Consider the following 26,149-nt stretch of genomic DNA (forward strand, 5'->3'; position numbering starts at 1 on the left):
AAACAATTAATATATGTTATAATATACATTTGAGTATAATTAAAATCATATAAATATATTACAGTTTAATTAAATTCAGTTATTCTGTAGGTGGGGAAGAAAAAGCCAATGGGCAATAAAGAGAAACATGTTTCTAAAGGGCTGTAATTTAACAAGTAGTACAAATATTAGATTGATAAATAAGTTCTTAAACTATTGACCTATCTGCATTTATGACCGCCCCTTTGTCATTGATGCTAAATTAATCTCAGATGTTATCTAATGTTCTTTCTTTGGCAACTTTGAGCCTGAGAGAGAGAGAGCGAGCGTGACGTGAGAGACAGAGAGACTGAAAAGAGAAGGAGAGAAAGATGAAGGCACGTGTGTTTGTGTGCGAGAAGTCCCTCACGGCGGAGGATCCCCTGCTCTTTCATATCTCACCAAGCGTGACTAATGCTTTGCTTTACTCTGACGGGCTCACACACACACACACACACACACACACACACACACACACACACACACACACACACACGCAGATACAAACTAACATAGAGACATGTTCTAGGATGCTGAATCTGCTCCCAATCTAGTCACGTTTCTCTGGCTATGCAGGACTGGCTGACACACTAACACATGACAGCCGTGCGCATGCATTGTGCGTGTGTGTGTGTGTGTGTTTGCATGCAGTGTGTGTGTGTGTGTGCTTTCTGCAGGCACAGTCCTGATATGGAAGGCTCAGCTTTTGCTAGTTGAGCTACCAGAGGCAAACACACACACACACCAAATATAGGAATTTAGGATTGTGTGTGTGTGTGTGTGTGTGTGTGTGTGTGTGTGTGTGTGTGTGTGTGTGTGTGTGTGTGTGTGTGTGTGTGTGCGCGCGCGTGTGTGTGTTTGTGAGAGCGCAGAGGGCAGTAGCAGCAGTGTTGTGACAACAGTGTGAGCCAGGGTCTCTTCAGGGTCTCAGTGCCTGGCCGCTCAACCGCTGCCGTCACGAATATTTTGAGGCATTTGTGACTAATTAGCGAGTGAATGAAGAAGTGGAGGGCGAGAGGCGGAGAGGAAGGAAACGTGCAGTAGGGCACGAGACGGGTTCAGATCAGTTCACTTACTCAGAGCAGTGTTTACTCCCGGCTCGATTGTAAATGAGGTTAAAGGATGCAGCGGGGAGGCAGAGCACACACAGACATGTCTATTTGAATCCACAGGAATTAGCTGATGCACACGGGGCTCTCCTGTGTGAACCAGCAGCAGCTCAAAAACAACAGAATGTGCAGAATCAGTTTGCATTTTGCTGTGGACTAAGAAGACAGTCGGCTGCGTGTATGGTCAACTGTAGTGACAGTGCTTGAATATATCAGTTAATGATCACTAAAACATTGTGAAGACAACTGATGTTAAATCTTTTGAAAGAACCCTTCAGATTGTTTTTAATAAGTCACAGGAAGAGGAAAAAACCAATAACAGAGCTTCACAGACTGTCTGAGGCTGCATGATATTTCTAAATCTCTCCCCTGGGAAAGACGTTTAATGAAGACCGAGGGCTGTGTAGTTACTGATGTCGAGACACAGAGGGAGCTGCATGAGGAAACCATAGACTGTAATTAAGATGGACGACACGACTCCTCTTCCTCCTGCTGTACAAAAATGAAGCTATGCTGCAGAATTGCACTGGTGACGTAATTTGGAGCCGGAGTAGTGATAAAGGTGTAGAGCAATGGAATCGTCAGTTTCAGCTGTAAATCATGATGTTTCACCCCATTTTTAAAGCGTCTGTAACATCTGACATCTTTAAGAGTTACGGATATTATTAATCTGAGGTGAACAGAAAATTAACTCTTGATGCAACTTGTAATAATGTGAAAGACGCCAAAAAGAAAACAATTTACATATAGAAAGGATTTCAGTCAAATACTGTATAGGAGACGATCATTTCAAAACACACGTGTGTACCCTGTAATATTCCTGGTGTATTCAGTGAGCTATTTCCCTGCAGTTTAACAATACTAAAAATAAATGACCCTACCATTATAGTGCAGTGGCCGCTCTAAACCTGTTTGTAGTGGGTTATTTTGGTCTGGTGTGTTAATGCTGGTTGCAGTTTTCTTTGTGAAGCTGTGAAAGTGACCTGCTGCTGAACCCTGATGCTGCACAAAGAGCTGATCACCTGTTTATTCAAAGTTAAGTGAAGCAGAACCCCGACCCAGAGAATCGGTTGCGGTGATCGATATCTTCACACACACATATTTATATCCAACGTATCACGCATCCAAACTTCCTTTGACCCTTAAACAATACACAAGTCAAGTGTGAAGCCGATAAGATGAACAGATGTTCAGACAGAGATTTCTGTAATTAGTAGATGGAGCTGCTGTCACTAATTGTTTTCACATCCCTCTTCTTGTAATAGATTGTGACATAAAAAAAGCTTCTCAGTTATTGTGTTTCTTCACACGTGTATTCAGCTGTGGTGCACACACACACGGGAGATTGACCAATGAGCTCCTGTATCAATCCTGGTTTCATTAGATGAGACTGTTCCTCAGTGTTTGTCGTCCGTTATCTTGGTCTTGATACGACCAGATCGTCCACATCCCATTTTGTTTCAAAGCTTTTGTTAAACACACACTTCTCTCTATCACTATCTCTCCTTTCAGCTGCTCACCCGGTTCCACACCATGTAGCCACAATGTCACAGGAAAAAGGTTTAATTCCCATCATCCCTCAGCTTCTCCACAGCTCTCTGTTCAGTAAAGCAGAAAAAAAGCATTTAATATATTCATTTTCTTTTCTTTTTTTTTTTACTGAGGATGAAGAGAAGCGAGGGAGAGTATGTATGAGATGAGGGAGAGGAAGGAGTTGAGTCGTGTGAGTTTGTAGATGTGGAAGCAAAGAGGCACAATGGAGGAGCGGAGACGGATAAATTCATTCCCTCACTCGTCTCTCGCTCACTGTCCCTGTTCGGCTTTAAGCGGTTTCAAGGGTGTGTGTGTGTGTGTGTATTTGTTGTGTGTGTTTGTGTTTGTGTTTGTGTACAATACAGGAAGCTACAGGAAACAATTACTGCCATGCTGAGTGTACACCTGGACTGCCTCGTGCTTACACACACACAAGAGCTGAACTATAAAAACATCTCGTTACACATGCATGAGCGCACACACAAACACACACACACACAGACATGCACACACACACACTCTGTTTCTTGCTGGTTGCAGTTTTGCACTTTCTTCTTTTCCAGCTTGACTTAATATTTTGTCTCTGTGTCTCATCTTTAAACTAACATCTCTCTTCTTTCTTTGTCTTTTTTCTTCTTCCCCTCCTGCTTCCGGCTCTCCTTCCTGAAACTCATTTTCCAAACCACCTCTGTCCACTTTTCCCCTCCTCCTCCTCCTCCTCCTCCTCCTCCTCCACCTCCTCTCTTCTCGCTATAGAAGTATCGGTATCAAGAAGAAGAAGGGGCGTCACCAGGCGCCCCGAGACTCCACCACCACCCCTGCCATCATCACCCAATGGGAGTAGCCAGAGAGCTGCGGGATGGAGGGACCCTGGAGAGGGAGGGGAGGGATGGAGGGACCTTGGAGAGGGAGGGGAGGGATGGAGGCACCCTAGGGAGGGAAGGGAGGGATGGAGGCACCCTAGGGAGGGATGGTAGGGATGGAGGCACCCTGGGGAGGGAAGGTAGGGATGGAGGCACCCTGGGGAGGGGGGGAAGGGATGGAGGGACCCTGGGGAGGGGGGGGAGGGATGGAGGAACCCTGGGGAGGGAGGGGAGGCAGGGTGGGACCTGGCGGAGAGACGGAGGGGGCCCCGGGACCATGGAGAGAGAGAGAGAGCGATCGCTGGGGAGGGACGGATCTCTCAGACGCCACGCTGACCTGCGGGGGGCGGAGCTTGTTCAGGTGGCGGAGCGGCATCTGTCTCAGATTCAACACGTCCACGGATACGTCACTCACACACACATCACACCTGCTCAGGTAACTGCAGCGTGGACGTCATCATGCTGACATCGTCGATCTGTCCCCATCACATCACACGGACTGACACAGTTCCCCTGTATGTCACTCACACACTTCGCCAAAGGGATTATCAGCATGTCCGTCAATCCATATGCTTTTCCTTACTCCTCTGTGAAATCCTTTATTGATTTTTCATGTTTGGATTCAATTGCCTAATCCATCATCCATCTGTTATATTCATTCATAATTGAGGATTCAATTAAAGTGTATTTAAGCAGGCGGCATGGTGGTGCAGCACTTTTTGCCTTCTTAGTTCTTGGTTCAAATCCCGGTTCGACTGGGGCCTGTGTGTGTGGAGTTTGCACGTTCTCCCTGTGTCTGTGTGGTTTTCTCTGGATACTTCCTCTCACAGTCCAAAGACATGTAGATGAGGTTGAGTTTATTGGAGACTCTAAATTGACTTGAGGTGTGAATGCCTGAATGAATCTCTATGTGTCAGCCCTTGGCTCCAGCGGCCCCTGTGACCCTCATAGAATAAACGGTATAGATAATGGATGGATGAACTCTTAGGCCTAATGAGTGTGAAAGCAGAAGGCACGGTGATGAAGTGGTTAGAGCTGTTGTCTCATAGCAAGAATCTTGGTTTGAATCCCGTTTCAATTGGAGTGCGGAGATGTTTGTTCTCTCCGTGTACTCCAGCTTCCTCCGACAGTCCAACGACTGGGACTGGAGTTAGCCTAAGTGGAGATTCTACATTGACTGTAGGTGCGACTGTGCTGTCGACCACATGTCCCTCAATCCTCTGTTCATTCATTTGATTAAAGAGCATAGAAAGTAAAGGTCGTAGCAACCCCCCCGCCTCTCGTCCAATGTCAGCCGGGATTGGCTCCAGTCCCCTGGCACCACTGAAAGAATAAGCTTTTTAGATAATACCATTAAAGTGCCAACCAATTCAAACAACAGCCCAGCTCTCCTGTTTTCAGATGATATGATCCAATCCCCACAAAGAAAATATCCAAGAAATAATTCTTTTTTAATTCTAAAAATGTATTTTGCACATATTTTGAGGGAAACATAACAGCTGCCTGGATTCTATTTTATAGAAAAACAATTTTGTAGAAAGTACTTCTAATATTAGACGTTCAAGTGATGAAGGGATATTATTGGGATGGATGTCAGAGTTTTGACACCAGAGACGACGAGTGTTGTAATATTTAGGCAAAACCAACTCCTTGGTTGAGGTTAGGGACAGGTTGTGGTTTCACTTAAATATTGATAAAGCGAACACATCTTTTCTCATGTTTTCAAGTCACTGTTGAATTTATGTATTTAACCAAAACCACAGTCTTTCCCTTTTGCCTGATATGTTCATCAACAAAGTTCTTTATACCAGTTAAAATGTAGCTTGGTTGTCAAAACACATCTATTTACTCAGCAAATTAATAAAAATTCATAATTTATAGGAGAAAGGTTTTTATTTATTTTCGGGCTGCTCTTTTGTTTACAATTGGATCTTTGAGGTTCTCTTTTAACTGAAGGACTTTTCTGTTCTCTGGGATCCTGGGGCTTCCAGCAGTCGAGCTTAACTTAAGCCTTTTTATAGTCTCTGAAAAAAGAAAGCGTGTCTCATGTGACGTTTGAAATCAGCTTCTATTTTTGAAGCGTCGGTCGAGGTGGCAGCGGCGCCTCCATTTCCCCCAGTTCACGCACAGAGAGAAGTAAGGGGACGTGTTTCAATATGGCTCCAGATTTAGACTTTTTTGAAAGTACTTGGAAGTCAAAGACACTGGCCTGATTTTGCCTCCGTGCACGGAGCCTTTCTTTGCACCAGGAGAATACGTTTAGCAGAACTGAGCGTGAAGGGATTCAGTCAAACGCTTGCCCCATTTTTTAGTAATGACGCCCATTTCTTCTATCTCTGTTCTGAACTCAGTCTGTGTCTGTCCGGCCAGCTCCCTCTCTGTCTCTCTTTCTTTTTCTCTCTCTCTCTCTCTCTCACACACACACACACACACACACACACAGCGTTGTTGGGTTATCTTGTTATTGTGGTTGATTGAGCTGACTCTATCTGCAGATTCACGCTCACATCAGCCTGCACAGTCATCGGCACACGACTCAGACACACACCTCATTATGCTCCACAATGTGTATGTTATCTTTTCTTGAGGATTTTCTCTGCTTCATATTCCCATTCATTGAATTGTAGATTTTAATGGGGTATGGTAAAACACAATTATAGTCTTTTTATTAAGCTGACCCATAGTCCATTTAAGTTATATAGAAATATGCAAATCAAGAAGTTTGAATTACTTATAACCACAGTGGCCCAGTGGCTTTCCTCAGTCTCTTTAGCAAACCTGCAGATATTTCAAGCCATACACGTCTTTATAGAGACTTTAAACAGCCGAGTAAAATTAGAATATAAGATTCATAATGATGACAATTCCTCTACTTCTCTAATTTCCTCTCATTTTCTATATTTCTTCCCTCTATCATCCCTGTTTCCACTCTCTTATATGTCACCCTCTCTAAATTCTGGCATGACTGATCATCAGTACAGTTTTATTTGTATAAATCAACTTTTATTTTAGCTGTAGTAGTGTTGTATGGTTGTATATTAGGTAACTGATGTCTGCCTGCAGTCAGAGCTGAGGACTGTGTGTTAGCGGTGTGACAGACATTTCTTTGTGTCTGCACTGACTCAGCTGTACGTCACCACAGGTTCCAAGTTTGTCCTCTGGAAAAACTTTGGACACAAGTTGAAGCAGTTTACTTTGTCAGAGTGATGGAGGAAGTACTAGTGTGTAGCTCCACCTAGTGGCTGGGAACCACTGGTGAAATGTTCTTGACGTGACAGTGTTTACTTACATGAGAAGCAGCCATTCAGTTATTGATCAACGAAATGACTGATATGCGAGTTCTTTACGTTATATTATATTTTCTGTGGAGAGTTTTAGGCTGTAATCCCTATTGGACCACTGAGGTTCATCTCTACTCGTTCATGGTTGTGACATACAGGTCTCAATATTTCATCATCATCATCATCATCATCATCATCATCATCATCATCATCATCATCATCATCATCATCATCTTTTCCCTTTATAAACACATTCCCTTATTACCACTGGACCTAACATGCTTGTTGCTGCTATTGTATTTGGGTATTCAGGTTATTTTTAGAACTCCTCCTTCCCAAATGGTGTGTGTGTGTGTCTGTGTGTGTGTGTGTCTGTGTGTGTGTTAATGTGGATGTATGTGTCTATGTTGAGCGTGTGTGTGTGTGTGTGACCACAGGTGCTGGGTCTGGCTTGCTGCTGCCTGACAGATGGACCTGCCATCTTGTTCTCCCCCGTGTACATGTTCCTTTCTCTCTCCTCTCTCTTTCTCTACCTCCTCTCTTTTTATTTCCCTCGCTCTCACATACACACACACTCACATACACTTTATCCTCATTTCACTTTTCAGTTTACCTTTAAGTGCACACTTGTGTTTCTACCTCATCATATAAATAATCTATGATCACAATACAACACACCTTGTGTTATGGTATAAAATAACTGAAACTTAACATAACTTAAAAAACAGTCATAATAATTGATAAGGAATAGATGTAGTTGATGATTTTGCATAGAACACAGTTGTGCATAGTTTCATTTATTTTCAGCTATATGTCTGGAAGACTGAAACTGTCAAAATTAAAAATGAATAAATAGGTAAATATATGACTCAACAATATCTATATCGATAAATAAATGCAGAAATTACTAAGTAAACATAAGTGTGATACTGAAAATACATGTATAAGTACCTAACTGCATTTCTTTTTTCATTTATCAATGTAATTAATATTTATTTATGCATTTATTTATTTAGGTATTATTGTGAGATTTATTAATCATTTTATTAACCTTTAATTTTGGCAGTTTCGACCTCCATAAATTGTAACTGCATAAATGGTCCTATGCAGTTTTTATCTCTGATGGACCATTTTTTTAAATAGAGAAAAACATGCCATTGAACATATCAGTGTGCCGCAGTGTGTGTGCGTGTGTGTGTGTGTGCGTGTGCGTGTGTGTGTGCATGTGTGTTGCACCACGTTGAGCTGTTTCTGTACGTTGTAGGTAGAATCTCCTGACGCTCCGTATGATGAAGAGGCGTGGCCTCACCCAGAGGGAGAGAGGCTGAACGACGTTGGCGCCCCGCCTTTCTCCTCCCTCTATTCACAAAGCCACCCCCACTACCACCAGGTAAACCCGCCCGTGAGTCCGTCGCATGCCTCCATCGTTCTGCCCGTTTGTGATGATGTGATGAACTCACGATGTTGACTTCAGTAGTTTATCGTCTCTGGAGTTCAGGGTTTAGATCAGCATGTTTTTCCTTCCTTCCATTTCTTGTGTTTTGTGACACATTTTTGCAGATCGCCCAAAGATTCTTGAATCTGTTGGGATTACTGTTGTTGCATTGGTTGAAATTTACCAGCGTCGCACCTCAACACCTCACAGAAACATTTTCGGATTATAGCAGTTTAACAGCACTAAATTGTTAATAAGACAGAAAGCCCTGATAGGAAACTCTTCCTCTGTGCAAATGGAGCTAAAGAGCCAGAAGTCTCAGTGGCAGATGGTGAAAGGAATGAACACCGAAGGAAAAATGACTTCCAGCATTTTGAGAGAAAGGAGACTCAGCTGGAGATGAAGCAGACGGGAGGGAAGGGACAAGTTTTTATATCCTCTCAAAGAAGAGTCATGCTTCAATACAGGGAAACAATATCATCATGTGTGTCTTGTTTATGGTCATTATACCTGGTTTATCATTAATAGAGCCATGCTAATGATGCCAATATTAGGAATTTACAATACAGATAAATTGGTAAATTGATCAAATTGCCAAGTATATACGTAAACTGTCATATCAAACTCTTATAACAAACACGTCATTGAGGATTGATATTTTATTTTTCATAAACGGTCAGGCTCTACTTATCAATTACAAAATAATTTGCTTATTTTGCTGACTTTTAAAAATGCTCCATGCTGCATCTTTGAGAGACAAGATCTGCAGCCTGCTCCTCTTTTCTTTTACATAAATAACTGAACCTCAATCTATTTCACGGTCCTGCTCTAACTCCTGAATCCAGAATCAAAATGTTGCTTTAATGCTCTTGTTGTGTGGTTTTGGTTTTCTGGACCCAGTTGACACAGAGCATGCTCATGCTGTGACCGTAGACAGGTTGTGTGATTTTGCACTGATTACATGGTTTGTGTAGTTCGGTGGTTCCATCCCTGGAATCTGAAATGTCCTTGGGCAAGATGCTGAACCACAAATTGCCCCTGAAGGCTGTGCTGATGATCTATAATAGAAAAGAACGCTGCAAATAGAAGTTTGGAGTGGTCATTATGACTGGAAAAGCACTTTATCAATACAAGTCATGTACAATTCATTTAAATGAATGGACCGGCATGTATTTGCAGCATCACATGAAGGTCAAAAAATGGAAATCATCACAAACATATGGAGTTTAACTCAGCGTCTCTGTGGTTGTCTTAGAACGTTTGTTTATTGTGCTGCTGACTCTGTGTGCGGCGTCTCCAGTACATGTAGTTACAGTATGTAAACTGCAGGAGGCAGCAGAGGCCAAAACTAATAATGTGTGCTGCCCTCACAAGTCAAGACCTGATTGGACTAAATTAATCAAAGTGTTTGATCGAAATAATGATGATCAGAATAATGTCAATACAAACAGACGATTATGAAGGTAAACAGAGAGCTTATTATGATCAGTACTGACAAACCTTGAACTATAGTGGAGGGTAAGAACATCCCATAGTGTGGGAGTGGAGCTGAATCCTGCTCAAATAACATCCAAAACAAAATATAATCTGATGCAGGCTGAACAGGGAGAAACAGTAAAAATTCTCCATGAGACACAAACCCATAAACTCCGCTCTGAGACGTTGGAAGCTCTTAGTCATTAAGCTAATGTAGATAATTAGGAAGAAGCAGGAAAGACGGATCGGGCTGTGGAATGACAAGAGATGGGATAAAGAGAGAATTACAGGCAGACAGACTCAGAGACAGAGCGCAGATTTGCTCCTGGTTGTTAATCAGCCTGTCAGTCGGCCAAATCTCTCCTCCCGAATGAGCCTCTTCTCCCTCCTGCTGATACGCTAATTGAAATGAAGGAGTCAGGATAAGACCTGGGGCCGGGCAGCCGAAACAATGAGCTGAAACTTGCCGTGAAGTGGAAGTGAAAAAACGGCACAGCTGGATGATAATTCAGCGCCAGGGAGCCCGTTTCACATTACACATAAATTGATCCATTGTCTTCGCGTCAGGCCGTACGGTGTCTGTGCTGCAAACACCCTTCTCCAAACACGACCTCAGAGGATAAACACCCGTTATTTGCCGGTTTCTCATTGTGCTTGACCAGGTGCTTTGTTTGCTTTGTGGTGCTTCATGTCTATTAAGCTCAGGCATTTACCAAGGACGCCTGACAGCTCTTCAGAAATACTCCTTACCAGAATCACAGAGGGATCTAATGGAAGGACTGGGTGAGGGCCAACAGGGTTAGGAATCACTACCTCGGTATGGATCTGCTTGGAGGTCGGCTTACAGCCCTTACAGCTGCAGCAGCTTCCCTTTACGACAACACAAACCTGATATCACAATGTTATTTACAGTCGGGTTGAATCAAAGTTGAGCTGAGACGATGTGATACGGCAACAGAAGAAGAAATCTTTCAGTTCTGGTTGGCCACAAGAAGAGGGCTTCATGTTGAATACTGATACAGCAGCGTTTAAAGGGACTGGGCGCCCTGAGCAGAAGGAGCAAGCCCCTCCTCATTCTAGTCTTCAACCAAACCTCTCACATCACAAACCTTACGGCAGAAAGTAGGTGACATGGGGCCTTATCAGGGGGTTTCAGACAATAGTGTGGTTGCAGTTTCCTGTTTAACCGATCATAGATTTTAATGGGTTCTCACTAAATTGTGGTAATTGTGTCACGAAAATGATGGAAAAAGAAAATGAAATGAGTTCCTCTCAGGCCCCATCGCTCAACCTAGTTTGATGGAAATCGTTTTTTAACATTGTCTTTTTTTAAATAAATAAACCAACCAACAAACACATGGGTGAAAACATGTCTCCATTGTTACTGGGTTACTGTGCCAACAGGGGGGGCACACTGTCTAGACCTGGCTAAGCTGGGACCCAGAATAGGTTGTGGGTCAGTGTGTGGACGGCCCACAGCCAGCAGGTGTTTAACAAAAAAACCAAACACAGCATTTGCATGCAAGACAATCTATTAGCCTGGTTTATACCTGTAGAGGGGGGAAGGGCAAAGTTGGCTCTCTCAGCAGTCAGACATTAAACATGCATGATGTGTGCTTTTATTTAATTGGTCCTAAAATATTAATAAAGCTGGCATTCACTGGCTGACATTTGACTTGAAGAGAGAGGGAGAGGGAAAGAGAGAGGGAAAGAGTGAAAGAGAGAGCGGCACATGACGGATTGTGACACTTCCAGCGTGTCACTTAAATTTCTGCTGTGTCAGCTGACGTGCCTGTGGCGGCTGTAGAGGGTGAATGACAGATGCTAATGACGTGGCGCCGGTTGTAATTCACGCTCGCTGCGATGACGGCTTCTTTACGGCGTGTTCGCACTGTGAGCGACGTGATGGATGTGATGTCTGCGCTGAGCCTTTGTGGCTGTTTCAAGAAGCTCTGGTTGCATCCGTGTAGTTTCTGCAGCCACATGGACTTCACCCTGTTTGTGTGTCGATCTAGACATGGAGATGTATATGAGGACGGATGAGACGACAGCTTCCACCTGGTGGCTGGCTGAAGTATACAGGTCATAAAACCCTGCCACCTCCATGTTAGTGGATGGGACATAAAGTCTAAATGCACGTCAAAAGCAGCTCAAAGATCAATGCTCTTTTTTCTGGGATGTTTGTTTAGGTATTTGTTATAGAAACGACAGCTGAGGCTAACTTATGATTGGTTGAGCGCATGTATCTGCACGACCTTAATATCTTGGATCCATCCCCCGACTCTGGCTCAAAGGGTCGGCGTTCGTATCCAGGATATTTTGGCTACATTTCTGGATAGTGGGAGGAAGTGGAGACACGTCGTCCACCTTTATTCACAGTCTTTGCTTTTAGAAAGTTTAATTTTTCCAGTATCTACTTATTACTATCAACAGCTTTTGACACTCATTCCTTTTGCACGTTCCGTGTTTAAATGACCACTGTGTTGAAATTAGGAGAAATCTGTTGGCAGAAATGGAATATCATATTCATGATTTCTATTGCATGATCATTTAATGCTGATTTTACATTTTATTCCTGTATTATTTTATTCCTTGATCTTATTTAAATGTTTTGATTCTGTTTAAACCTTGTAATGCACTTTGTAACCGTGTTTTAAAAAGTCTTTACAGATCAAGTTTATTAGCATATTCTTATTCTTATTCTTTATATCTGTAGCTTTTGTAGAGGACTGGCAGCTTGACCTGTCCCAATCATATCTGCTTCAGGTGATTCAGGATGAGGGAGACGGGGGGGTGAAATCCTCCATCACTCACCCACTCTATTACCCCACCACATATCCCAGGTTCCTTCGTATTATCTTTAATTAAAAAAAAAGCATCATAAGAAATCTAAATAACATCCACTCAGATCTTAAGGAATAAAAACACAGATAGTATATCAGGTGTATTTCAGGACTCGGAAAGCTGTTGCCATAGAGACGGTTCCCAGGGAAACGCAGACAGAGGCTGTGACAGGGGTCCTGCTCCACCTGTGGCTAATCCTCCAGGAGGTTGCGTTAGCTCTGTGGGCTAACTGGCCTCAGACGGCAGAGCCGGCTTGTTATCAGTCTGAGTTAATAATGGAGCTGTAACTTCGAGCCTGGCTGCTAAATAACTTCTCCTGCATGTGGCTCAGGCCTTCCAGCGAACTCACGGAAGCATCTAGGCCTTGATGCCGTGCTGTGAAGACTCTCCTGTCTTTTGTTTTATCTCAGCCGGTGCCCGGCAACAGCCTGTTGTTTTCCATTCTCTAGTCATGCTCTGAGCGTGTATGCCTATGTGGTATTGCCTGCTTGTGTGTGTGTGTGTGTGTGTGTGTGTGTGTGTGTGTGTGTGTGTGTGTGTGTGTGTGTGTTTGTGTGTGTGTGTGTGTGTGTGTGTGTGTGTGTGTGTGTGTGTGTGTGGTTGGAGGCAGTTATCCAACCATCAGTGTGGAACAGCTTGTTCTCTCTTTTGTTACATTCATTAAAGAACCACTCACAGCAGTTACCTGCACCAGCACATGCATGAAGACACACAATTAGATTTATACATCTTTTCAGACACACAATCAACTACTGCACGCATGCTCTTTGACATGCACATGTTAGGAACATACCTGTTGTTTGTTACTGAGTGAAACTGGCTGAGGCATCTCTCTAGTTTCACTCTTACTACTCTCTCTTTCTCCCAGACACACACACACACACACACACACACAGATGCACACACACACACACACACACACACACACACACACACACACACACACACACACACACACAGATGCACACACACACACACACACACACTCAAATGCACACACATGCACACACAAACATGCTTATCATATTATCTGACGAGCCACTGCCAGAAAATGTATAATTCTTTAGCGTTCATCTGTTTTCTTTTTCTCTTTTACAACATGCGACAGATATTATTGCACATGTTTGCGTTTGCATGCAGGTTTGAGGGTGTGTGTCTGTGTACGTGTGTATTTGGAGTAGTGCAAACGCTCTGTCATATCATTGGCCGGCTGCAAAGCAGGGGCGTGGCCAATGATATTTGACAGTGAGAGAGACAGAGAGGGAGAGAGAGAGAGAGAGAGAGAGAGAGAGAGAGAGAGAGAGAGAGAGAGAGAGAGAGGCGTCGGGTTGCAGCTCCAATAAAAGAGAGATATAGAGAGATAGAGAGAAAGAGAGAGACAGAAGGTGGGTGGGGGGTAGGTAGAAAAAGGAGAGGGAGGAAAAAGAGAGACTGAATAATGTACTGAGTGAGAGAGGCAAGAAAAGAGAGTGAGACTTGGAGCGGCATCGCAGATGTAGGAGGGAGGAGGAACAGAAGAGTTGCTGAAAGATTCTTCCAGCCATCCACCTACCTCAGATGCTCTCCCCCTCGCCTGCATCCCTCCACCTCCCCGCTTTCATCCGTCCAGCCACCCATCCCTCCCTTGCTCCCTTCCTCCCTCCTTCCTTCTATATTTAATGGGAGCGCTCACAGTGACAGGGGGCAGATTGACTGGTCATCTCCTAGGACTCAGAGAGAAGGAGGGAGGGTAGAAAGAGGAAGACAGAGAGAAGGAGTGAACTCCTTTAAATAATCAATCCTCACATCCTGTCGTTGCCTGGCCCACGCTCCCACTCACTCTGCCTCGGCCGTGAAGAGAGGAGAGGGAGCAGTTGACGAGAGGAGATTTTGGACGTCCAGAGATGGGGAGGCTGGAGATTTATCCTGGTTAGAGAGGAGATGGGATGATGGACAGATGGATGGAGAACACAGACATACAGGAAGATGGATTGACGGGCAGACGGACGTGCAAAGACCCTGACAGACAAACTGATGCTCCAACTCTAAATACGACTCTGTCTACCTCCCGAGCACTTTTCATCTCCTCCTCCTCCTCCTCCTCCTCCTCCTCCTCCTCCTCCTCATCTCTTGATCTGACAGCTGCTCTCCCATTCCTCAGGGAGCCGGAGAAGAAAGAATAAACTGAAAAGGAAGAGATATTATTATTATTATTGAGAGGGAACAAAATGAGAGGAAGATGAAAAACCACAACAGTGGCAGCATAATCTTCAGTTGAAAGTGGTGACAGGAAAGAGGGGGAAGAGTTGGACTGTGTGTTTGACAGCAACACCAAAACAGAGCTTGAGAGGCAGAAGGAGAGAGGGAAGCGACGGAGGAGAGGAGCCGGAGATGAAGCAGCGGAGGAGCTACAACATGAACCCCATCGTTCCCGTGTGAGGGAAGAGCCGCCCGCGGAGACCATGAACTATATTTTCGGCAACAACACCCTGTACCCCCGCAGTGCGAGGGTGGGCGGCGGGTCCGGGGGTCAGGGGTCAGGGCTGGGAGTGAAGCCGAAGATAGGGCCTAAGCGATGCTCCTCGGAGGAGCTGGCGCCTCCCCACACCTCCTCACCCTCCACCTCCTCACCCGCCTCCTCCTCCCCCTCCACGTCCTCCTCTCGCTGGCAGCAGCTCCTCATGTTCTTCTCGAGGAGGAGTGCCTTCACTGACTGTATCAATGCTAGCCAGGTAACACACACACACGTCACAGGCTGTGTGTGTGTGTGTGTGTGTGTGTGTGTGTGTGTGTGTGTGTGTGTGTGTGTGTGTGTGTGTGTGTGTGTGTGTGTGTGTGTGTGTGTGTGTGTGTGTGTGTGTGTGTGTGTGTGTGTGTGTGTTCTTTATGCTTGAGGGGTGGTAGGGGATCATGGTGGGAAGCATGTAACTTAACCTGGGTTTTTGTTGTGAGTGTGTGTGTGTGTGTGTGTGTGTGTGTGTGTGTGTGTGTGTGTGTGTGTGCGTGGTTACATTACCTTTCGCCCAAACGCTCTCTAGTTACAGTTTCTCAGCCAGAACACGGAGGCAGTCAGGGGCGGCAGGCAGGTTTTAAATTGAAGTTGAAGCCGCTCGGGTTGTGTGTAAGATTTTTTGATAATGTTGTCATGGAAATGGTCGCTGCACGGCACGGTGTATGAGAGCCAGAGAGCCGGTGCGTTGCCATGGTAAAAGCCATCATTTAGCTGAGCGGTCCAGTCACAGTCGCTGCACAGTCACAGACGGTGAAATCAAAATCTTTGATGTGGGGAGGAAAGGTGTGTGGAGGAGTCACCGTCACCACATGGTTGTGTTATTCTGTCATTACAGTGTATTACGACACAGTGAGATTCAGGAATCTATGAATGTTTATATGAGACGCGGACTTCAAACATGTGCGACGCAGGCTGTGAAGGACTTGGGCTGGGTTTAGGAATCTGTGTTGAGGAGTTAGCATGTAGCCTGTGCAGGTAGCAGCTGATGAAGCTACATCATAGCTGTCAGGTGCCTCCTGTACTTTATTTATCTGTGCAATTTGGATTTCTCACTTAATGTGGTGATTACTGTCTTTCTATCTTGAATTGCTACATATACACATTTATGTATATTTTAAATATAGTTTTGTATTTTTTTATCCTATTTTCAGTATGTTTTCTAAAGTTTTCACTGTTGATTCAATATTCTTTACTGATCTCTTGAGTCTACGAGAACAAAGGAGACACCACATACAGTACGACTGGTCAGTTGCTCATTTATAACAACATTAAATGTGATGTTAAGGAAGTCCTGGCTCCTTTTCCATATATCGACAAAGACATTTCCACTGATGTAAACACAGGGATCTTACAAGAGTCTCCCATTCAGCAATAACAGATCAAATAGAAGCTACATGCTGTAATATTAGTTCTAGCATATGTTAATAGATAATTCTCTATCACCAACTAAATGAATATACGTTAAGTTTCTGTGAGAATATAAATGAAGCACGATGTGACTTGATAAATAATATGCCTTGTGCTGCTTTGACTTAAACATGCTGCTAAACCATAGTTTCGAACCTGCGGTGCAGCCATCTACTGTGGGGCTGCTGTTAATATCAAGTACTTCATAAATCCACCTCGAAATCAGCATCCTGAAACATGTACAGAGATGGCTGTGTGACGAGTACTTTGCTTATCTTCCTGACAAACAAACCAACTAACAAACAGGGGACAGGGGTGAAAACTTAACCTCGTTAGTGAAGGTAATAAGGGTTCATTGGAGGGGGGGGGGGGGGGGGGGGGGGGGGCAGGGAACTGACCTGTTAGCTGTGATTGAACACAGTCTAATGCGTCATGGCCTCCTCGTGCTCCCGTGTACGGTGGTTGCGTGTCTGAATTGTCGTAGCACCTGAGCTGCTGCAGCTTTCATTGTGCTTCCTGAGCGACGACGTGTCTAACGATTATCAAAAGCTAAAAGATTGTGGAACTTTGTACTGGCAGCAAAACCACTGAGACTTTAATCACCACTGGCTGTTTTTGTCCTTATATGATCAATTTCAATATATTATTTAGATTGCTGTTGGTAGTTACAGTTAATCAAGTGGAAGTGAACGGTCAAAGGTTGTGTCACAGGCTTTCACAATTAAATAAATCCTTGCGGCGGACTAGGTTTGAATATATTAGCTGATTTAGAAATTTTAAATACTGCACGGTCATTTTAGCTTCTGATTTCCCCAGAAACATGAAACATAGTTCTCACCAGCTCTGTGTTTCCTCATTTCAATGCTAAATACATAGGAAGCACAGGTGTGGACCAGTCAGCTTCATCACACCAGCAGTTTGCATGAACTACTAAAGCAGTTCAGCCGCCCACTAAGGAGCCACTGGGACCGGACTGGTATTTACATGAAGAGCATCTTAACATGGGCTCGCTCTGATGTTGACAGATGATGCAGCCACTGTCTGCAGTAAACAGCTTAAAGTTGTCTTAAGCCCCCGAACAACACTCGTCTCTTTACCAGCACTTTCTTAATTTTTCAAAAAAACGATGCCGCGGCCTCGGTAATTACATTATGCAAATTTCAGGAATGCATCAAAGCCCCCCCCCCTCTATCTGTTTCTCAGTCCTAAATCCAAAGCTCCTCTTCCATCCGAAAACCAAGCGCTCGGTTAAGCACACATGAGAAATCTTCAAAACATCATAAATTTGTTTCATGCAAAGTCTTTGAATGTTTGTGTTAATATTAAATATTCTTGTTTGCTGCTTTCTGAGAAGAATTGGGCCTAAACTTGTGGCCCATTTGGAAATTTCTGCTTTTGTAAGATTGTTGTTGTGTCTCACCTGAACTCCACCTGCTGATTGACTGAATTCTTCCCTAAACTCACTTGTGCATGAGGACAAAAACCTTTATAATCGATACTGTAATTATACTATTATGGAAAGTATATTGTAGAACAGAATTGTACAGTAAAGAGCAGGTAGTTTGTTGTTTCGACATTTTCACTGCTCTGTTTATGAGATAGTTTAACACTTAAGTTTAAGGGATCAATATTCTTGCGTCACGGCCACTGTTGTGTTCCTGTTGTGTGCAAATGATCACGCACTTTTTGCACTGCAGATGACAAACGCAGTAATGTCTCTGTTGGATTCAAACCTGCATTATTGATCTGAATGGATGGGGCGCCACTCACATCGCTCAGCCCTGCAGCACTTATACGGTCGTCTGCAGATTTACAGCATTGCCCATGGAAAAAAGTTAACTCCCGACCCCCCCGCCCCATTGCAGTAATCATACTGGCCAGTGTTTTCCCAAGGTGTTGCCATTTTCCTGTCTAGGGCACTTACTGCATGACTGATAGGCCATTACACAAAACACACACACACACACACACACACACAAACACACAAACAAACACACACACACACAGCTATTGGCTCTGTTGATGAAAGCTAGAAAAGCTATTTTTTAACTTTGCTGATTCGAGCCTTGTTGCACAAATCAAAAATTACAACGTTACTCATTTCAAATTGTGTATGTGTGTGTGTGTGTGTGTGTGTGTGTGTGTGTGTGTGTGTGTGTGTGTGTGTGTGTGTGTGTCTGTGAGTCTTTTGTGTAAACCTGAACACACATGAACCCACAAAAAGGGAAACACACGCATGCAGGCACGCACATGCTAACACACACATAATCATTACTTTTAAATCAAAGCATTTCCTCTTTCAGTGTTATGATAACAGTGACATTTAGAAGTCTGAGTCCACACGCTGCACTTATCTCACTGCACAGTGTTTTATTGCAACGTCTCCTCCCCGCTGACAGTAATGGTATCGATGTTGACCCCACCAGTCAATCTGTCTGTTTCAGCGGCTTCACTGTTGACTTCAGGTTTTCTTGAGATAGTGATATTGTGAAGCAGCAGCCAACTGTTCTTTGATTTCATCCCTTTGAAGAGATCTTCTACCGTCACTTGCCTCAATAACTGTGCAGGTTTTCAACCCTACGTCTTATGGCTTCACCTGAGTTCATGAATCTCTGTTCTCAAATGATTGAAGGTTCTTTTTAGGCTGCCTATATTTACGAAAAGAGTCATGTCAGTTTCAATCGTCCATGCATCCTTTACATTGGAATGGTTGTTCAGTAATACATCCAGTAGAGAGTTGGCAGAGTTGATGACAACAACAAACATGGCGGTTGAGGATGTTGTGATAATGTAGATCCTAAGAAAGAAGCTAAAGACGCTTGTGGTTTCTTACCAACTTGCAAATTATCTCCCCTGTGTGTGTGCATGTGTGTGCGTTGGAGTCAGGATGGACTGAATGAATGAATGAATTAAATATATATATAAAATATATAATTATATAATATAAATGAATATATAATTTATTTATATATAAGTTTCATTTCCAAGTCAATTTTTTATAGAGTTGAGTGAATTCTCAAGGAGAAGACGTGAGCTCCCCTAAACAATCGCCCCCCCCCCCAAAAAAAGACGAATGACGATATCCAATGTCCAATCGCCCAACTCGGCAAGTAGACTATACACCTAGGTATGTTTTGTATGTAAACAACTACGCTCACATCACTCCCAGTCGTCTATGTGAATGCCTGGTTAAATAGCAAAGTATATGTCTGGCCTAGCCCCCCTCCATCTGTCCCCTGTAGCCCCCGCCCTGTCTGTGTGTATTATTGATGAGTGGTAAAGCAGAGGTATGAACGTCCTCCTCGCTCTCCAGAAAGAGCCCTAAAAGCTTTAAAGAGGTGTTTAGTGGTCACAGGAAATGGAGGTAGAGAAGGACGGACAGAGCTGGAGAGAAGGGGGGGGGGGGGGGGGGGTAGATGAAGAGAGACACAGTGAAGGGGAGAATTAGTGATTGATTAGGACTGTGGGAGAAACATGATAGTCTATTAGCTAAAAGAAGGCAACGTGAGTACGTCATGCTCGTCACTCTGTTGGATAATCCATCAACATAAAGATCAGCTGACAGAATATTGGTTAACGAATCAGTTTACTGGATTGATCCTGAGGTAAACAGCCGTGATCCAGCAGCAGTTTGGGTAGATAAAGTGTCAGTGAGGCAGCAAGTAACTGGGATTAGTATTTTAACTTCTGTTTTAGATACTATTCAAAACGTCTTATTTAATATTCTAGATTATATTATCCAATTTTGTAAAAAGTGTTATTCATAAAAAGGGCTTTGTAAGCAATCCACATTGCAAATTAAGCCTTTGTTTTTCTGTATTTTTATTCATGTGTAAGAACAAAAACTAAAATTCTGCTCCCAACTAGGCCCAATGTTACATTTCCCTCAAAACGACGGTGGCCCGGGGGTGCAAATCACAAACAAAACCAATAAATCACAAACATACATCATTTAATACAACAACAAATTAGAAAAAACACAAATCGTATTCATTTTTATTTTCTTATTTGCCTCTGGGATGCACTTCAGGAGCCGTATAGTGAACCCATGTGGATCACAGCACGTTTTGGTATTATCAAAATTGTGATTTTGCTAGAACGAGGTCTGGATGTGTCATTTATACAGATGTTGGTCTTTTTAAAAATGGAAACCTTGTGTGAGACCCACTATCAACACACAACCGATAAACTGCCAAGTGCAGAGTACAAACCTGCTCCCCCCTCCATTCACCTCACTCCTGGAGAGAGTGGCTCATTATCCTCCTGCCGCCCAAGGAAACCTTCCACTTTCCCTGTGCCTCATGGGATACCATTGTGTGTGTGTGTGTGTGTGTGTGTGTGTGTGTGTGTGTGTGTGTGTGTGTGTGTGTGTGTGTGTGTGTGTGTGTGTGTGTGTGTGTGTGTGTGTGTGTGTGTGTGTGTGTGTGTGTGTGTGTGTGTGTGTGTGTGTGTGTGTGTGTGTGTGTGTGTGTGTGTGTGTGTAGGATCCTCTGGTTTTCTCTGTCCTTCTTCATCCCTGTCTTTTATAGTTTGAATATAATTGCGGCACAATGGGCAGCAAATCTGGGTGCATTTCTCTGAAAGCATCAACTGGGTTCCTTCTGGAACTTTACATTTCAGCATAGCTTCTATAGATCATCTGTTGCTGAGTGGGCAGTATGGAATAAACCAAAGTATAAAGTTGTATTTTTGTGTCTTCACACCATAACTGTGAATTTTCACCACCTCCCACAGTCTCTGCTCACTCCGAAAACTTTACATCATCGCCACATAGAAATGAAGCAGAGCAGGAGGTGGAGGAAGGGAAGCAGCATTTGCTTTGGCTGTCCTTTTTCTTTTTCAAAAACACAATAATTTACGACTCACAGGATGAGGCAAAGTTGCCGTATCCAATTTCATAAATTGTGGAAGGTTAAGAGAGCCACAGACGGTTAATACAATAGAGTGAACAACAAGCTTTTCTTTTATAGCCCTGACTCGTTTATCCTTCGCCTCTCTCAACAGAACTGCACAGAATCGTCCCTGTTCCGACACGCTGACGTCATGCTCGTGTCATATGGGAGTAAATATGGGACCAATTTGAGGGTTAACAGTGATGTCGTGTTCAGACTTGTTCGAACCCCTGAAGGCACCGTGTCTCTGATCAGCTGTTACACGTCAACGCACGTGCGCTCAAACGCAGCAGCAGTTAAGCAATTGTCTCAAGTTGTTTATTTTCCTCAGAAAGAGAAAGAAGAATCAGCCATTTCCACAATGAGAGTTAGCGAATGAGAAGTCCTGTCGATGGTTTCATCGTTTCAAGTAAAGCTGATGGTGTTGGAGGTGATGTCATCAGTGGCAGGAGCAAATGCAAATGTTTACAACCTGGGCCGCAGTTGTCCGTGGCAACCAACTAACATCAGCTGCCGTCATGGTGATGCTGCCATGCGCTGCTCGGCGATGAGCATGGCAGGATGTGTGTGTTTTTTGTTTGTGAGTTGAGGAAAACTGTAGACGGTCGTGTGCGTAGAGTTATTAGTGCACTGCATCAGTCGCTCACACGGACACACACACAGAGAGAGACGCACACAGAAACACACACACAGAGACACACACAGAGAGACGCACACACACGTCGTGCTGCAGCCGTGAGTTGTGCATTCGGTTTAGCTTGAGAGTATGAGAGGTGTTGCGTCACCTTCTGTGTGTGGGATGAAGCTTGCATATCGGCTCTCTCCCACACACACACACACACACACACACACACACACACACACACACACACACACACACACACACACACACACAAACACACACACACACGCAGACACTCTCTCCTCCGTCTCCTACCTCCAGCCTGTTCTCTGTCTATGCTGATATAATCAACACAGATCAGCTGACTACGAGCAATCACTTAATACGACCACCAGCTAATGAGGCTGAACACAACATAATGACAGCTCCATCTATCCTTCTGTGATTAGCCTGGATGATTTGACACTTTAAGGCTTGACCTGTTCACCGCAGCTGCATGAAAGCTGGATCAAAATGATTATGATCTCCTTTCAAGAATCAGGTTTTCTATTTTAACAGTGACTAAATTTACATGGACACAAATATTGACCTTATTTTGAATAAACCATTATTTCGATCATATTGAAATACTCCACATCTTAATTTGATCATTGCTTATTACATGTATGACCTTATTCAGGCTGAGGTAATCAGAAAATAATGTTTACATCTCAGTGTCTTACTCAGAATATTGTCTTAGTCAGATTAATATTGGAATATTGGTGTAAATTGTTTGTCAGCAGTATTTCTCGAAAAGTATTGAACCGGTTTGCACCAGACTTGGTGAAGGAACGGAACATGAGCCAGAGAAGAACCCATAAAGTGTTGGTGGAGATCCAATCAAGGGCTTTTAATTAATTACTTACTTAACATTGCAACACTTTGAATATTTTCCCTGGGAAATAATGTTTGGGTCTAGATGTTGAAGAAAAAAGATCTAATTAGGATTGTTTGGCAGAGGTTTTGTACGGTGAGTAATTGTTTTGCTCCCTCACTGGCCAATCGGTGCATTTCTTGATTAAAGTGAAACAAAGTTTAATGTTTCTCAGCTTCTTAAATGTGCAGAATCTAATCGTTAATATCTTCTTTTAGGGATAAGAAAGAACCCAAACGCAGACACAAATGCAGGCTGACGTAGTGAGGTTGCTTTTAATAACTGTATCGGGCTCACAGACCGGTGAGCAGGCAGGCAGGTTGACAGGGCGGCAGACAAGCAGGCAAATATAGAAAGTAAGACACACACACAGAACACAGGTAAAAGGTACACGTGGTGCGAGGCTGATCGTAGAATGAGGTGCAGCTCGGGTGACAGCGGGGCTGATGCGAGCAGGTGTGAGGATGGGCGGGGCACTGAGGTGAATGGAAACCAGGAGAAAAGACGGAGGACTTCAGGTTGGGAGGAGGAGAAGTCGCGCTCAAAAGGTCACGACTCAGCATGCCTTGCAATGAGCTACAGCTGTAATAAATCCCAGAAAGCACGGAGCAGTAATGAACTGCACTTTGTAAATAGATACTGCAGTGTTGGAAGTTAGCCTGGGCAGTTTTAAATCACTGCTGTGCTGCAGCTGAGGTGGCCGCTCCTCGATCTCTGCCAGCCGCCGCCTCCGACTCGGGAAACAGTTTCTAATTGAGTCATCGTGGAGGAAGACGTCGCTGCTGCCGGACACAGTCGACACCTGAGAGGAAGGAGACACAGAACATCTTCTGTAACAGACCAAATCCTGAACAGATGATACCGTGACAGCAGATTTACTCCGCTCTGACTCTTTGACATGCAGTTGGAGTGCAAGCGACGGTTTCACCAGAAAGAGTGAGACACAGATGGTGCCACAGATAGATGGGAAAGAAAATACTAATATCATCTGTGTCCTGAATACCATTTTGGGGGCTTTGATGCCTTAGTGAGAATTAATTGAAGAACATGGGCAGAGATAGATGAGGACATCGGATTTCAGCATTACACTTTGTTATAGGTCAAACTAACATCAGCTGTAATAGGAAGACTTAGTATTGGGAAGACTAGAGAATTACCTGTTTGGAATGGGCTGTTTGTTTGAGCTGTGGTGATGCTGGTTACTGCTTTATGAAACTGTAAAAGTGACCCATACAGTATTCGAGCCTCAACAAGTAAATAGTGGCTGCAGGACTCAGAACCCAGAGGCTGCACCTCCGCTGCTGCACAAAGAGCTGTTCACCTGTTTATTCAGAGTTCAGTGAAGCTCGTCTCAGAACCTGAACCTGAGAATCAGTTGTCGTTTCTGTTGTCGTGATCAACAACGTCACTTTGTTGAGTCCCAGCCACTGCTGCTGTAGAGCGCCTGTTTATTCATATTAAACATATCACATATACAGATTGCACCAAATTCAACACTGCTCTTCCTCTGGCTCTTAACAATACAAGTAGATTCAACAGTTTCATCAGTTTCCTTTGCAACAGTCAAAGCTTCAAATCATTCAAGTCCTGACCCAAGGAAGTGAACTTACACGCAACAGCCTCACAAGTAGGATCACTTCAGAGGTCAACAGTTAGTGTGAGGAGGAGGAGGAGGAGGAGGAGGAGGAGGTTCACCTGAGACCTGAGCGATGCTGATGGTGATACTAATGCTGTTTCCTGCAGCTTTGTTTTGGAAGTGAAATGTTTTCTTCTCACTCTACAACATCTTGCTCCTGAAGTAAAACACAATCCCTCTTCATCTCACCTCTTATTTCTCTTGGCAAACATAGAATAGAAATTGCTGCATCTTTGATTTAAAAGAAAAATAGTCCAAAGTTCAGTTGCGTAAAGGAGCAGCTTTCTACTCCATAACCTCCCAATCCCCACAGCAAAGCAAATCCCAGCTCTCATCATGACAGAAGCTAATACTGACTCACTCTGCCATGTTGTGTGTGGCGGCTGGTGCGATGTATGATAATGAAGATCTCAGGCTGTAGCCTCACATGTCTGATCAGCAGCCGGATCCATGGAGACCACAGCTCTGAGAACTCTTCATGTGCTGTACACCATCACATGATGTCAGGGTATCGTTACGCTGTTATACAGGAAGTGAATTGACATTCATATTGAAAATATTCAGTTGATGCTAAATATTCACGGGTACCAGCCTCTCACACATGAAGATTTGATGATCATTGTTGTCTTATGTGATAACAAACTTAATATCAATGGGTTTTGGGCTGTTGATTAAATAAAACAATCAACTTGATTATGTTACCTGTTGCAGTTTAGATATTGGACATATTTTTCTCCATTTTCTGACAAAATCAATCAATCGATGACATAAGCAATGAATCGATTAATCAATTAATCAATAAAATAACAGTCTGATTAATTGATAATGAAAATGATCATTAGTTTTGGCTCTGGTTCAGTTTATATAAGAAAAAACAGTTTGTGTTTTTAATTTGGGGCTGATGCCAGTGAGATACTGGCGTGAGGTATTTCTGCTTAGTAGGTATTTATTAATCTGAAGGACAACATAGAGAAGCATTTGCAGTATGATCCTGTTTTCCAAACAGCATCATGATGGAGTGAACATTTACAAAACATTATTCAGACATTAGAAAGTAACTTCCCTGCAGTGTTAAACATATTCAAAGTGAATTTGAAACCAACCAATCAGGTGCAGCCCAACAACAGCAGCTTTAATGTTTCGGCCAACAGCTTGAACTGCATGCAGCATATTTTTCACATGCTCCCGGCTATTGTGCATACTTATGTGACATTTTTCTGTGTTTGAGCTCAAACTGGATTTAACTGCACAGCTGCTGCATGCTCTTGTTCCTACCACAGTATTGGATGTGAGAGTGGTTTGTGATCTGACGTGCAGTGCTGCTGTGTCTCTGTATGATCAGAAAGCTGCAAGAAACAACTCAGCGGTGACGAAGGTCCTGTTGAAAAGCTTCGTCATGTTCAGTCTGTGCAGCTCTGTCTCCACCAGTGCTCCGTCTGTCTGTGGACGCTGACCCCCCCCTGCTGGTGTCAGTTAATATCACATGTCTCGCTGCAGAAGGTGGAGCTGGAACATCCTTATAATTACTTTTTTATTGAACAAGTGTCTTGTCTATGTCTTGTTACATGTGTGCAGTTCCTTTTGTAAATGTGATCCTCCTGAATTCTGCTCGGCGTCGTCAGACATCAG

General features: G+C 43.6%; 1 protein-coding gene across 7 annotated transcripts in view; it reads left to right on the top strand.

The window, feature by feature from the left end:
- The window catches only part of LOC117760392 (discs large homolog 1-like protein), a 98,440-nt gene that overhangs the window by 24,829 nt on the left and 47,462 nt on the right, over positions 1-26,149 (top strand). For 2 of the 7 annotated variants that reach the window (XM_034583386.1, XM_034583389.1), the window contains 2 exons: positions 3,417-3,959; positions 8,069-8,194. The exons of 2 other annotated variants lie outside the window; for them this stretch is intronic. In XM_034583386.1, coding sequence (XP_034439277.1) covers positions 3,417-3,959; positions 8,069-8,194 — 669 coding nt within the window. Of the gene's footprint in view, positions 1-3,416; positions 3,960-8,068; positions 8,207-13,953; positions 15,271-26,149 lie in introns of those variants that run through there. 3 more of the 7 variants (XM_034583390.1, XM_034583392.1, XM_034583391.1) reach the window with 3 other exon arrangements.

Source organism: Hippoglossus hippoglossus, chromosome 4, assembly GCF_009819705.1.
Source record: "Hippoglossus hippoglossus isolate fHipHip1 chromosome 4, fHipHip1.pri, whole genome shotgun sequence".
NCBI classification, from domain to species: Eukaryota; Metazoa; Chordata; class Actinopteri; order Pleuronectiformes; family Pleuronectidae; genus Hippoglossus; species Hippoglossus hippoglossus.